Source organism: Lathamus discolor, chromosome 3 (genome assembly GCF_037157495.1).
Source record: "Lathamus discolor isolate bLatDis1 chromosome 3, bLatDis1.hap1, whole genome shotgun sequence".
NCBI lineage: Eukaryota > Metazoa > Chordata > Aves > Psittaciformes > Psittacidae > Lathamus > Lathamus discolor.
In genome coordinates this window covers 29193992-29210181 of record NC_088886.1, presented here as the reverse complement: position 1 = coordinate 29210181, position 16190 = coordinate 29193992, and the positions used below count along the sequence as shown (strand labels likewise).

Here is a 16190-nt window from a genome sequence, read left to right as displayed (position 1 = left end):
TGTACAAAGAAGAGCAAAAAAGCAAAAGCAACAAAACAGAGAAAACTGGCGAAGCACATGAATGAAGTCCACTCAGAAGGCAACTTGTAAAAAAATTTCTATTTTTTTTTTCTCCTTCAGGTGGATTGCACAAGAAGGATGTGATCCAAAGAGACTTGATCAGAGCATATGACAGTGCTGCATCCACACTCCTCTGCATCAGAGCTCCCTTAATCAAGTATCGTCCTAGTAACACTTAGAACCCTCTTGGCTGTACAAGTAGAGGATCGCTTCTGCACTGGTACATCCCCTTCCTTATATATTGGCTCAAGAGGCCTCATACGGCATTTTCTGCAGCTGGGGTTGGAGAGACAAGGCAGACTTCAAAGTGCAGCCACACCCCTGACCAGCAGATATATCAAGTACCAAGTATGACAGACTTGCAAAGGCTTTGCAGACTTTCTGGGAAAGAAAAATTCTTGTTCAAACAGATATTTTCCTTGAACACTTTCTCCCAGTGGCTTATGGGTAACAGAAAACTGTGGACATATGCACAAAAAACAGCTCAGTGAATGGTTTCCTGATGGCAGGATCTAAAACCCAGGCGTATGTGTGCACTAAAGGCTCAGAAGCCAGAGTTTCAACACCTTAGATCTGAGGGGCTGTGGGATCACAACACTGTCATAAATCTACAGCTATTCAGATGACAAAGTGGAAAGAGAGAGAACAGAGTTCAGTTTAGGATCTCTCAAAAAGACTGTTTAAATTTTCTGTGAAATAGAACAGCGATTTTTCCTTGATCTTGCCCCAAAACTGCTATTGTACAGTATAATTTTATTTGCCTCGAATTTTCTTTCATCTCTGATTTTATCAGTTTTATAGCCCTGTAATAGTATTCCGTACCTGGGTCTAAATGACATGACAATTAATTGGCCACATTGCACAGAAAGAAATCAACGAAGAAAAGGGAATGATGTCTTTGGTATCAATATATTGTGATGATTCAGAAGAGCAAGAAAATCCAGAATTAAAATCACTTTATCTTCTTTATTAGTGGTGGATAGACTAATCAAATCATGCAGTATTTCTAACCAAGCCTGAATCTCATCAAACTAAACAAGCAGACCTTGGATGGCAAAGTAAGCTTACAAGAGGGAAGTTCCTTAAGTCAGAATCATCAAGATTTGGCTTCTGGAGCTTTACTTTCTGTTCTGTTAGCTTATGGCATAGCAGAAGTACAAATAAGGCAGAACAGAAAGCTTAAAAGGCTATGAGAAGAATATCGCAACTTATAAGGCACACTCTGCTCATCTGACAGTTCCCAGCATCCCATAAACACCAAAAAGCAATTCAGCTAGTGACCTTCAAAACCTGGATTCCTTTATCCAGGAACTGTGTATGCAAGGTCAAAGTTTCACTAGACTTCAGTCTGCAAGAGTGGCAGATCAGCTATCCAGCTGTAACTCTCATGATGACAGGAAACAGCCAAGATCTGATCAAACTACAGCTCTGATTATGCAAAGCACTATGGTTCTGCACTTCCTGATGCTGAGACTACTTCAGAGTGCAGCTTGAAGGTATCTGCTATAAGATTTCTGAAAACAGGCAATTAAAACAAGAGGAAAACTAGTTTATTACTCCACTCATATTTGGTAAAGAATACTTCATGACAAATTAAATACACAAACGTGCCAAGGGCTGAACATAAACACTGAGAAGTATTTTGTAAAATGTATCTCATACCGTCAGGGAGTTGTTTACAGGACAAAGCATCATCAAGATCTTTGGCAGTTGATGGGTCAATGGTGAAAATGCATTCTTTCCTATCCAGGGGAAAAAGAAAAAAAGGAAAATTTATCTTTCAGTCGTGACGAAGGTACCAAAACACAGAGACCATCAGAGACATCCCGACAACAACAACAACGTTTTCAAAAGACTCTGTCTGTTGAAACATCTTCCAATCTCACCTGAAAGTCTAAATCTAATCTCCTAAAAAAAAAAAAAAAAAACCACCCAACAAACCCCAAACAAGAAACAAACAAACCAAAACAAAACAAAAAAAAGGTTTAAACAAGTGAATCTCCTTGGGGTTTTGGGTTTTTTTTTTTTTGTTTGGTTTGGGGTTTTGGGCAGGTTTTGTTTTCTTGTTTGTTTGTTTTGGGGTGGGTTGTTTGGGGTTTTTTCTATTTTTTCTTTTTGGTTTAGCTGCTTGCTTTTAATAGCTTTCAGCTCATTACTGATCTTCTGTTTCTTCCACAAAAACTAAACATTTTAGCCCATCAAGTTCACTCCAAAGAAGCAGGTGGGGAAGAAGTCTTGGTATCTTATAGCTAGAGTAAAAATAGATTGTTCTTAATTGCAAAGTTAAACAGAACACAAATAACCTGCATCTTCATGCATAAGAGTAGATATCGCAGCATCTGAAACTTCACAAGCACAGCTAGCACAGAGCAGAGGCAGTGAAACATTTACAAACCAAACTGAATTATAGCAGAATTGAGGGTGAGTTTTTGGCTCAGTAAGGACACCCAAGAGGTGCAGTACTTTATAACATCTACATTGCCTATTGTGCACCAAGGGGAAAAACAAGTTCAATAGGAAACACTTGAAAGTTACAGAAAGCAAGCTCCAAATCAGCTAAATAGATCTAGCAAACCAACTCAGTGCTTAGGAAAAGCTCAACACCCTTTCGCGTACGCTGTGCTGGTACTACTGATACAAGTAGTACCTAGAAGATGCAGCCCTGTCCTGGAAGGCTTATTTACATATGTCCCACAGCAACAGGTGGCAGGAACACCAGGAACATACCAAGACAGACCATGGATATGCTCTGAGGCCACTCAGATGACACAAAATAGAGCATCTGACTCAAGAATCATCATTTTTAATACAGTACAGCCTGGCACCAGCGAGACCCAAAACCTGGAACATGCAACAGAACTTCTTAAACTTGCTAAAGGACTGCCTTTCATCCTGGGCTGCCCTACAGCAACTTCTTGCCCAGGCCCCTGGACTAAAGCAGCGGTCACTCAAGCAATGTGTGGAATGTGGGGCTGGAGCTGAAGAGTAGTGAAGACAGTAAAGGGACAGGTTTGCTGGTTTATCTTGCTTTTATCTTAACCTTTTCAGTAAGTTTGACCCTCCTTAGTTAAAAGATTCCCAAGCACAATGGTATAGGCTGAGGCTGCCAAGGAAGAGAGCAGACCACCTTTGCTTCTATTCTCACTGCCACAGAAAACCTGTGGCAACTCCCTTCTAGAGATGAACAGTGAAAACACACATTATTTTTCTTACAGTGTAATGACCGGTATACTCCTGGGGTAGGAGAGGTGAGAGGGGAAAAATTACTGTGAACTTTTAAAGGAGCAAGTATCACGTGGAATTAGCAAGTCATAGTCTTTCTGCATGGGTGTTCGCACAGTGAGATCAATGTCTCCATCTTCGCAGGCCTTCCACTTCAGTACTTAGATGCTCTGGGTGGTATCTGTTGGTGTCAGGAAGCTGGCAGCATGTATTTATATAATTCCACCAGGCACACTAAATAGAGATTTTCAAAGACATAAAAGTCAATAAAGCACTCCATTACCTTCTGAGACTTTGAAAATCTTTTAGAATATGCTACTTTTCAGATTGGACAGCAAAGCTGCCTTAACTCCCAGACACACGCTAGCTCCTGATCCTTCCCATGCATCTAAACAAATGAGAGACTATGGCACTGAAAGATATAAAATCTTCTCAGCTATGCCAGGACTTTGATCCGTTGTGCCTAACTATTCAGTACTGGGAATCAATCAATTTTTAAATGCTTGCAAGCAACTTTACTTTCATAAATACCTAATCCTTAACACTCTACCTAGAGGATGGAATTCCACTCCAATGTACTGTGCAACTTCGGGAGCTGTGTGCATGCAGATACAGAGACACCTATACTACATGCAGTATGGGGACATGCATATGCGCCAATTTGCATGCATTGATACACCAGATCCTGCTAACGTGCAGGGTTAACAGCATCTTGGTATTGTGACTCTCACCACACTGGCCACATAAAGTAAATATTCCTTTAAGTTCCTTAATTTAAAAGAGCAAACAGCACTGAATGGACATTTATAGCTTACTTTATCTGACGAGCAAGAAAAAGGTTTAAAAGCTTCTTCAAAGAGAATGTGGGTTCCTGTGTCTGGGGAATAGATAGCTTATCCCAGATGCTCGGGGCCTGCAACCACAAGCATCTGCCACCCATTGTGAATCATACCTCCAGGCAGTTTAAAAATTAGCAGATTGGTTTCAACAAAGTGCATATTTGCAGTCTGCCCTGGAAAGAAGTGAGCATAAATACATGGGAGCCAAATTCTGAACACATTTATACAACGGTAGCAACTAACAGGCTGCTTTGGTGAGATGTATTTGGCCAGTCAAATCTACTGCAGAAGTCAGTGGTGGCCCCAGTTGCTGTGGAGCTGGCAGGGCAGCCCCAGCCTCCCCAGGAAATGTGCTGTGCACAGCCTGCTGCCCTTCGGGACCTGTTGGCCAGGCTCCGAGCAGTCTCTTAGCATGCAAACTGCAGGCACAGATACAATATGCCATCTGAGATACTTAAACTCACAGATGCAAAGCTGAAGAGGGGTCCAGACAAATACTGATTTAGCATTTCTCACCAGCACTTCTATGTGCAGCACAGCTGGAATATGTTTTACCACTAGGCTCAGATCTGCTTCTCCTTTGAAACTACTCAGGGGACTTGGACTTGTAGCTTGTCACAGGCAGTTTATTCTGGGCACAGACAGCAAGGTGAGGTAAGAAAGTCACTGAGCAAGTAACACAAGGAATGATTCTCCTTGGCATAAGGACTTCGCAGAAGTGTTGCAGAGCCGATGGCCAGGTAGTCGACGGGACAAGAGAAGCCGATCTGCAAACAGAGCTCAAAGTTCATAGCAGTGAGGTAATCCTGGCACACAGGACTACACCTTGCTGAAGTTTTGCAAGCAAATTCCGCTCACCAGTAACTGTGTTATTAAGTGTGATGAATTATATTTCTAGTTTTCAGGTTTTATTACTGGAGAAGTTTCAGATGGCTATAGGAACCAGAGCTGGCACGTGGGAAAGAAAACAATCCACCAAGTGATGTGACTGCAGCACTGAGCCTGAGGGCAGCACCCCACACATGCTCCTTCAGGGCAAGGTCTCCAAGGAAGGCATGCTCCCGTCTGTCTCCTTCAGCTTTTCCTCCAGCCCCACCAGTGTCACCTTTTATCTCCCACACACTGCAGAGAGCCACCTCTCGTCCCAGAGAGAATCAGCACACGACAATGACAAGAATGACAAGCAAGGGGAGGAAAAGCTGGGTGTGGGCAAACCATTCCTTTCCCTCCCTTGGCACCTACACCAGCCACTCCTGTACAAATCCCCAGAGAGGACCCTGAAGGCAGCTGACAAAAACCATCTGGGTGAAGAAATAACATTGCTTCAAGCTATGTGGAAAGTGTACCCTGTCAAGAGGAAGGAGCCATTCAAATTCCTCCCCTGACCATAAGGTCTGGCTGCACAATACCCCAAAGGCCATGGCACAAGGAATCTCAGAGAGATCAGACCACATTTCTGACCATAACTGTATTGGGTAACCGATAACAAAACTAGCCTTCACTGGGTTGCATGACTAAACCTCAAGGCAACAGTACTTTTTATGCACCTGCTAACAAAGACATTGCTTACTCACAAGGAAATAGCCCAGCTACATGCAAGCACATTTGCATTGACCACAGGTAAATACAAATTGGCAGCTGTATCCAGCTTCTGCAGGGCTGCCAAAGTGACCTTGTGGGTCAAAGAGCTTCATCATTCAGCTCTCCCCCTTCTTTAAAAGTCCCAAAGGAGCCATCTCTCATTGTCATTACACCTAATAAAAACCTGTTTTATTCATTTCAAATTGTCAAAACACACTTTATAAAAGTAATGAGATGTTCCAGGTCCACTTGTTCCAACATACACACAACTTGGTTAAAGGAAAATGGTTTAGGAGATAGACACACACAGAGAGTTAAGAGATTTTCTGGTCTTCATACTGGGAAGAACTAGAGATAAACATGTTCCTTTAAGAAACCCCCAGCACTGATCAAAACCGAACATTTCAGTGTGGAAACGTGCACTTTTTACAGGAGCCTCTTTGTCCAAAACTTATGTTTAATGCAGGTTTGCAGAGGTGGACTTGCTCTGGCATGGAGTTGCTGCCATAGAAGAAAAAAGTCTTTCCTCCTTCCTCCTCATGGCCAGAGGTTTCATGCATGAGAGTGAGGCAATGCCTGCAAGAGCTTTGGAGGGTTGGCGGAACAAAGCATGGTGGCTCTGCAAACAAGAGTCATGAAACCATGTGCCACACAGCCTGCCCATACCCTGCCAGGAGCACCGACCCAGCCACCTCTAGCCCCAAGGCCCTGACAAGAGCACTACTAAAGCCAAAGCTTGCACACTGGCTCTGCCTGCCGTCTTGTAAATCAACCACCTAGGGAAAAAACTGCAGAATAAAGCACTTAGTTTATTAGACAGTAACAGCAGTGTCAACATATACAGGCTGGTATATCAATCCTAATTTAAGGAAAGCTAATTAAGTGTAGTTTCTCTTTGCACAGCTTACAGAAGACTAATTAAAGCAGACAAGCATATCTGCAGAGCAGTTAGTCTTTTTACCTTTAACAGGACCTAGAATTAATGGTTAGTGCAGCAGTAGAGTTAAGATAAGTAGTCTGCTGGTGAGCTGGAATTACCAACATGGTAATTAAAACGTTTGCAGACCACAGGACTGCAACAGCAGTTTGTTTTTCTTTGTGCAAATATGTAATGCAAGAATCAACAGAGAAAATACTGTACAGTTTGTGCTGCAAAGTGAGGTACAATATATCCATTTTTGCCAGATAAACCGTTCAGCATTCAGTATCAGTTAGTTTAGCCATAAATTATAAACACCAACGAAACAAGATTACAAGTTCCAGTGGTCAGGGCTCCATCTTCACTCAAGTGGAAAGCCACTTGAATCAAGATGAAGCATAGCATTTGTAAACCAGGGACTCAGGCTGTATTAGAGGCAAGGCTGCTGTCATGGCCAGTTGCTGGGCAAAATTTGCTTGTTACCACCGCGATTGTCTGTAAAAGCAGCATGGTGCTACTACTGGAGAAAAGCACCAGTGTGTACACAGTAGACAAAGCAGCATCTTGCAGCCATGCAGATCCTCCTAACATGACTGGATATCCTTCCCAGTCAGCAGCATGCAGATGAGTCAACTTGCCAGCGGAGACACAGAGCCCAGATTTTCACCACTTTTAACAAACACCATCAACTGTGAAAGAACAGGTCAGTGAACTGCATGTACCAAGTAGAGCATCAGAAAACCCTCAGTGAAGCAAGACATTGTCTTTACAGCTAAAGTGACCGTTTGCAAGAGGCAGAGTTCTGAAGAACCAGGTATGAACAAGCTATTCAGGATCCAGGACCAGGAAGTCCCAACTTTCTCTGAAGAGCAACTTTCAGACTGCAAAAGAAAACAAAGAGCACACAGGAAGCCACAGCACCCACTAGCCTGAAAAAGGTGGCTGAAACCTGCCTGTGAATTCCCACCACACAAACACTGCACAACTGAAGATTCAAGCAGCAGAATGGCTACCCACATGCTGACCATCCTACCCCGTCCCATGCTCAGTGCTCAGAGCACACAGTCCCTCCAGTCATCCAGCAGCTCTTGAAGCGCCAAACTAAATGTTTTGCAGAAGTATTAGCCTATTTCCGAAGATCAGACTGCTGCGGCTAGAGGTGTGACAGTAATGAACATAATTTTGTCTATTACAGTTTAGGCAGTGCAAGCCTTCTTTTAAACTTGAGTATGTCAGTGCTAAGACATTTACAGTACGACTGACTGCATGTCTAGACACTTGAATGTATTTACGTTCTTCGAGGGACTCCCTAGATTGTCCTGTTCTCTCCACTTTGTGAGTACACACAATAGCCTAGTGGGAGTGAAAACTCAGCCTTCAAGTTTACTTTTATTAACTCCTGCTCAAAGCTGACATTTTAAAATTAAGCACACCAAAGGCACTTCAGAATCTTTAAGTTCTTCAGGTCATTTCCAAGACCCTGCTGAGCACCATCCTGCAGAAGTTAAGCAGGCATCATTTCTCAGAGCTAGAAACAGTTGTTTTAATTTGGGAACAGGCATCCTAGAGCAGTCACCTCACTCCAGTGAATGCTACTAACATGTTTTCACACAACAGCCCAATTGTTATGGCAACCACAAAAATCAATCTCGTTCTTCAATCACAAGTAAACCCAGCTCAACCACACTGTCTGAGCAGGTTTGTTATAAAGTGCCAGTAAGCACGGGACCAATTCCACTGATGTCCATCACTCAAATAGGGATGAAGTACTCTTTCTGTGAGAGAAATTTCAGAGAACAATCAGTGCCTGAACATTTTTGAGACTTCAACATCCCACCCCTAGAGACATCTATTACATGTAGTGTCTACCACATTTGTCACACTTGACGCTGGCAGATTTTAGTTAAAAACCCAGAGTGGCTGCTTCCAAAACAGATTCTTAAAAGGAATATATTTTTAAAATACGCCTGCAATAGAAGTACCCTGACAAATCTCTTAACGGCACCCCAAATGCCCTGTAACACGCCAACAAAGATACTTGACATGTAAGAAATCTCCCTTTTCATGGTGCGTGAAGTTCAAAATGAACCAAAATTATAAAATAATTGGAAGCAAAAACTGCCCCCCCTTCAAACACTGATCGTTTTAAGCTCCACAAAAATCCAGTGTGCATTGAAAACCCAACTTTCTACATCAAGCCAGTACTGTTCTCTTTAATTTCTCTGTGTTTATGTTTTAGCTGATGTCCTGTTCTGGTTCAGAAAACAGACCTTGGTCCAAGAGAACATCTTACAATGACTCCAGATGTATTACAAATCTACAACAAAAAACATGTACATTTTTACCAAGGACTGCTCACTGGGTTGCCGAACCAGAATCAATTATTCCCTCTATATGTTTATGACCTCTGAGTAAGAAGAAAGATGCAGGTGGGGGCGGGGAGAGCGCTGCAGTCTTGTAACATACCTAAATGGCCTGAAAAGCTAACATATATAAACAAGATCAAAGTCCCTGAGAGACCAAGTACCAGCAGTATTTCCTACAAGCCATGCTGTAATTGTGCCACAAATATAATGAGGTCTCTGCACCACCATCCCACACTAAAAGGTGGAGTGTAATTGAAAATGTGCTTGCATTGTATAAACTACTTTAGTCATAGATGCACAGAGCTAGAAATGGAAGAGACATTAGGTCATCCAACCCACATAGGTCAAGGCCGGACTACTCACGAAAATACATTCACAAGGACTTTCTCCAGTATAGCATTAAGCATCTTTAGTGATGGAGTTTCCAGTACTTACTTTAGTCTAAGTTACAGTCTATTTAGGTTGGACAGGAAGGTTTCCTCCTTGTTTTACCGTATTTGTCCTCATAACACCCCCTTCTATGCTCCCACCACCTTAGATGATTCTCATTTTTTTTTGTTTTGGTCCACATATTTTAACTATCAACTACTACCTCTCACAAACTTCTAGTTTCAGTGTTGGCAAATTCACATTGAACAGTTAATCCTTCCTTGTAAATCAATCCCTCACCTCCCAGAATTATTTGTATTAGTTTTTTCCAGACCACCCCACTTCTAATCCATGGTGTAATACCTTCAGTACAACCCTGCCTCATACACCTGCATGTGTGCCATCTATATTATGGTGGGTTTTTTTTCTTTTTAGAGAGTGAGGATCTGAGATAGAAAGCGAGGATAACCTGGGAACAAAGATCCAATCATCAAAAACCATCAGGGCAGATGGACAGGGTCAAAGCATGCTTCAGACCACTTCATCAGACTGAAGCCACAAGGAAAATGTTGTTCCTTGCAACAACCAGCCCAACCTAGTGATCAGTGATCAGGCAGAAATTCCCCAGTGGGGATATACTGCATTACCTACTGTATTGGATTTGTGTGGCAAGGTTTGGGGTTGCGTGGACAGGACAACACACTACAGGGGTAGTGTTGAGAAACTGCCAGTTCGCTCCAAGACAGACTCACTGCTGGCCAAGGTCGAGCCTGTGACAGTGGTAGCACCTCTGGGATAAAATATTCAAGAAGTGTGGGATATTCCTGTGCAGGAGCAATTGTAGCTGGAGGGAAGAGTGACAATATATGAAAGAAACAGCCCTGCAGACACTAAGGTCAGTGCAGGATGGGAGGAGGTGCTCTTAGTGCCAGAGCAGAGATTCCCCTGCAGCTCATAGTGCAGACCACGGTGACACAGGCTGCTGCATGGCAGACCCCACAGTGGAGCAGGGGAATGCCCAAAGAAGGCTGTGACCCTGTGGGAATCACATGCTGCAGCAGGCTCCTGACATGACCTGTGGCCCCATTAAGCCCACACTGGAGCAGGTGTGCTGCAGGACTTTTGACGTCATAGGGGACCCACACTGGAGCAGTCTGTTCTTGAAGGACACACGCTGGAGCAGTTTGTGAAGAACTGCAGCCCATGGGAAGGACTCACATTGGAGAAGCTTGTAAAGAACTGTCTGCCATGGGAGAGACCCCCCTCTGGGCAGTGGAAGAGTGTGAGGAGTCCAACCCTGAGGAGGAAGGAGCAGCAGAGACAACATGTGGTGAACTGACTGCAACCATCATTCCTGTCCCCATGCGCCGCTGGAGGGTAGGAGGTAGAGAAAATCAGGTGTAAAGTTGAGCCTGAGAAGAAGGAAGGGAAGGGTAGAAGGTGTATTTAAGATTTGTATCTAAGATTTGCATTTAAGATTTTATTTCTCATTATCCTACTCTGATTTGATTGGTAATAAACTAATTTGCCCAAGTTGAGTCTGTTTTGCCTGACAGTAATTGCTGAGTGACCCCTCTCTGGCCTTATCCTGACCCATGAGCCATTTGTTATATTTTCTATCGCCTGCCCAGCCGAGGAGGAGAGTGATAGAGTGTCTTTGGTGGGCACTGGTGACTAGCCAGGGTCAGCCCATCACACCTACTGAAGAAACTACAGGTTTCTTCATCTACAGTATCAGAGACAGATACCTGGGCTGACACCAGGACTTGGATCCTTCATCTCCCATCTACCATCATGCCTCTCTAGCAAGAAAGGAGAACCAGCAAAGTACTGTGATATTAAGGCAAGAGGCAGTATTTGGCACACCTGAACTGGGCCCGCTTAACATACATAAACATGAGATGATCAGGCACTTTCTTCTGCTCAGCAAAAGCCCACTTTGTGATCTAGTGGAATCCAGTAAAAAATTGACTTGCTCTCAAACTGATTTAAGATTTTATCTTCATCTCCCTCTGTTATTTTTCTCCTAAAATAGGCAGCCAGACAGGAAAAAGACTGTATGTATAACAAACTAGTCACAAAAGTTATTACTGTTTTCCACAACTAAAGAGATTCTTAACTAAGCAAGCTTCAAAGATCTGAACACAATAATCCTGTCCAACTACACACTACCAATTCCACTTGAAGCTGCACTTCCAATGACCACACGTGCCTTCCTGTAAGGAAAAACATCAGTGAAGTTGCCAGCGTGTCTATGTACACCAGCCACTGGTAACAACAGCATCTGAGAGCAAAGACCATGCATCATTTTGTAGAAATGTCACTACAGCTGCTGTAGCTATAGTGTAGTAGAAAATGTTATGAAAACACAGAGGAGGACCCGAAGAAGCCAACCAGAAGCAAGGAGCTGAATCACAATCACTCTGACAGCAGCACCATATTTATTCAGAATTTTACTTACTCAGCTAATGGGTGAGGATGCAAAATTCTCTTCACCAAGAAGAGTACCATTCCCCAGACTGTCTGGACAGCAGAAGGACCCAGAGCAGATACAGCCACCATCACCGTCTTCTGGAACCAATTCTGTTGGGACTTGACCTGATATCCTTACACACTACTGAGTAATCCTTTGTATGCCTTGTATCTCCCTACGGAGAACATTAAATTAGTCACAGAACAGCTCAGTGAGAGGGCAGAGATCATAATCTGGCTCTGTTTGTGTCTCCACTCCATGCCAAGACAACAGTCAGGTCTGTAGCAATGTTGCTTATACATTTGCTAAACAAGTAATTTCTCAGTTTCCATCAGAAACCAGAGCATTTTTACATATCCTATTATAGCTGAGTAAGTCTTGCTCTACTTAACACCAACTTTTTGTAGTGGAAAATCTCCAGGAAACAATCTATTTTATGATGTTTTATCTGACTTGCACTCATTTCTAACTGAAATTGTCCACCTGCCTTGAAAAGACATCTGTTTCAGAGGCTAACTGCTTTCCTCCAACACCCCTTGCACAGCTCAAAGTTGCCATTTTTACCATCACCTCTAATTTTATCAGTCAATAATGCCCGCAGGCATCTACAGCAAAGAGCATGCTGTTAAACCTTTACTATAAACACTGCTAATCCCTGTTACCAGCTGCAACACTCCTCAAGAAAGTTGGTGCTGAACAGTCGGCAGAACTGCAGTGCAGGTACTGTCCTGCTGCCAATGCTTCCCACTCACAGACAGTGCTACGGAACTTACCTCCACAGTGGACCCAAAGACACAGCACCTCCACTTTTTCTCCCTTATCAACCAAAGGAAGGATGCTACATTTCTGAATGGGCAGCCAAAATTACAATTTAGCCTTCAACAACTTTGATAGCTTTAGGTCAGCTGCAATTAAGGTCACATGCTGAAATACCAAGATGCAATTAGAGCTTTTTGCCTGCAAGAACAAAGTGCATTAACTCTGCCCTACAAGGGAAGCAAGTGAGCATTAACTGTCTCCTGCCAATGCAGTGGATCCTCACTGTCTGCCGGTCTGATGCCCTCCAGGCCCTTTAGCAATGTGGGAACATTGAACAGTTATGCTGCCATTCAGAGGGCCCTCAGCAGAGAAATGGGCTGAAGGGAATCTCATGAAACTCAAAGGGAAAAGCAAAGTCCTGCATATGGGGAGGAATTACCCCATGCACCAGTACAGCCTGGAGACCAGCTAGCTGGAAAACAGCTGGACAAGTTGAACATGAACCAACAACATGCCACTGCAGCAAAGGTGGTCAACAGCCTCCTGGGCTGCATTAGGAAGAGTGTTGCCAGCAGGTCAAAAAATGCAGTACTTCAATCCTTCCCCTTTACTTGGCACTGGTGAGACCACAGCTGGAGTCCTGCATCCCATTCTGGGCTTCCTAGTAGCAGGAAGACATCAACAATTGTTGAATTGGAGCATCCAACCTACAGGAGAGGCAGAGAGCTGTGGCAGAGCAGCTTCGAGAACAGAAGGCTCATGCAGACAGATCTTATCAATGTGAAAATATACCTTATGATAGGGAGTAAAGAAGACAGAGCCAGACTCTTCTCAGTTGTATCCATCAACAGAATTCATTTAAAGGTAAAAAACGCCCATGTTTCTATTGTAAGGGTAACAACCCCAGCAGGCATTCCTAAGAAGGGATGTGGAATCCCCCATCTTTGGAGCTATCGAAACCCCAAATGGACACAGACCTCAAGCAGCCTGCTCTAGTTGACCCTGCTTTGAGCAAGGGGATCCAGAGGAGCCTTGCAACCTGAACCATTTGGTGATTCTCAGGAGTTCAGGGCTGCTCGGCTGAAGTCAGTCAGTTTCTGCTCCTCAGACCACATCCATCTTGTAGACATTTCAGAGTTTCTTGCTGCAGCACCTTTTCTCTGCTCAGTATTTTTAGCTCATTGTTTTGTATTTTGCCAGCTGAGAAACTGCAGTTTGTAATTTTACCTTCAGCTTCATATTTCTTCTTAAAAGTGAATACAATGTCCTGTTTATAATAATAAAATCACCAGTTGGCAGGATGACATCAAATGGAAAAAGAGAAAGCAACTGGAAAATTTAGAGCAAGCAATTTTGAGTGCCAAGTTTCACATTTGTAATAGTCCAGCGGAGGTCAACAGGCTCACTTATTATTAGTAAAAATGGTAAAGAAATAGATATCCTCAAGTTCTTCCATGTTAGACTATATAAACCATCTCTGCTTGAACAGGTTCTAGTGCTTTCCAAAAGAGTGATGTTATATATTTTCCACAGTAACACCAACAATGGGAGACAAGCAAAAGGCAGAACTGCTTTGCAAAGAACATCCTTTTTTCTCTCTCCAATATTTAGGTTTTTGTTTCCCACTATAATTGGACTTTCCTGGCTTTAGTTTCTTGTCCCAGTTAAGCAGTAAAGGAAACAAAAAGATATGAATGAAATTAGAAACATTTGCAATGAGTCTTAGAAATAGCTTTTGGGTTTCTTAGATTCCTGGCTATACCTCTTCAAATTGCCTCCTCTTCCAGCCCATGTCTCCTGCACCTATCTCCGAAATTTACATTTCCTTCTTTGCCCTGATCCCTCTTCTGCTCAAGGGCTATATTTTGTCCCACACCATTGAAATAATAAGTGCAAAGCAAACAAGGAAATGAAAATTACATGTTGAAACATTGGAAAAGACCAGAAAACAGTTGAAACTTTGCACCCATCAAAATTTGTCTCTATGACACTAATGCTCCAGTGTTTCTCTAAAAGCAGAAACCAAACACTTTTTAAACTTCTAATGAAAAAAATACCAATTCCAGTCAACCTGAATAATAAAATGAGGACTCTGGTCCTATCTGTATTATCACATTTAACATCTCAGGAAGGGAAGTTTCCTTAACCACACTATTCTGATACCTTATGAAATTTCATACACTCTATAAAATACAACTGCAGTATGCAACGCCAATACCTAATACTTGCCTAATGCTTTTCATTAAAAGTTTCTGGTGCTCTTTACAAACAAATAAGCTGGGAGTACCCACGAAATACTTGCCTAATTTTACAAATAGATAAACCCAGGGAGCTAAAAAGCAGGTGTCCATGGCAAAACTGTGCTCTAGTGGCAGTGCGGAGACTTGTATCAGCTAAAAGATTTCAAAGCAATCCACAAGGTTTGGATCTTTTCTGCCCTGAGTAATATTAAAATATTATGCAAACCTTTCCTTGTGAGCCATTACTGGAGAAATGAGACAAAAAAAAAGAAAGATGCCTTGGAAGCAATTCTTCAGAGGCTCCGTAGGTGAGATCACAGTTGCTATCCAAACAGACTATGCATGGCAAGAACAGGCTTCCTGTAAAACTGAAACACTCACAGGAAGATCAAGGAACATATTTACAAGATGGCATGGACAAAATATCTTTCCCTCCACTTGCCCAGCCTCAGCACAGCTTGGTGAAACATTGTCTCACTTTCATCTAAAGCCACACTCAATAAATGCCTCCACTGTAGAACCTCTACCTCCGTGCTCTACACAAAAACAGACCCGACCACACTCAGGACACTGGTTAGCAGAACAGAGAGGAGGAAAGGGTCATTTACCATGATGAAAAGAAACAAGGAAAAGTTATCTCAGGGAGAGGAAATGCCCCAAAACCCAAGACTTTGCTTAGGTCTTGGCTCCAAATCTCAAAAGCTAATGTGTGACACTAGAAAATTTAGAGCACTGTGTTAACAGAACTAGAGAGGATTTACTAGAGATGAAAGTATTATAAGCCAGACTCTTAGTATGTGTTTGACAGGTGGGCAATGTGTAAACTGAATTAGGATGAGCTGTTTGGAAGTGCTAACATAGCAATTTCAGGAGAAAAGGTGAGTTTTTATTTCACTGTAATTTCTCTTAGTGTACTCTGAGACTATTGGGCTCCCTGGGGAGCCTGAGGGATCAACATGCACAAAGTACAGCAAAGACAGGCACTCACAGAGGCAGGTGTCACTGAACACAGCGCAAGTTCCCCTGGAAAACAAGACACAATTCCCATGTGCAACCAGACCAGATACTCGGGTTCAGTTGTCTTCTTCCAGATGCCAGGCTGGGTCAGTGTGTACCAGCTACTTGTACAACACTGCAGACCACAACGCATTTATTGCCAACTATATGAAAGCTACTACCTAACATCAACTGCAGGACTCCACTCATCTATGAGTCACACTATCTGTATTACTAAATCTCATCTTTTTCTGTGTAGACAAGCCTCTCACTGTCAGGAAACAGAAAAGAAGACTCATCTGTATTTTACTTTCCATAACTAGAAGTCTCATGCTATCTCCATATGTGTTTAGACCACAAACTAGT

At 42.8% G+C, this 16190-nt stretch overlaps 1 protein-coding gene across 3 annotated transcripts in view; it reads right to left on the bottom strand.

Annotated features, from left to right (window-relative positions):
- Positions 1-16190, bottom strand: part of DIS3L2 (DIS3 like 3'-5' exoribonuclease 2) — a 212993-nt gene that overhangs the window by 99643 nt on the left and 97160 nt on the right. For all 3 annotated transcript variants that reach the window (XM_065674360.1, XM_065674362.1, XM_065674361.1), the window contains exon 11: positions 1723-1802. In XM_065674360.1, coding sequence (XP_065530432.1) covers positions 1723-1802 — 80 coding nt within the window. The remainder of the gene's footprint in view (positions 1-1722; positions 1803-16190) is intronic.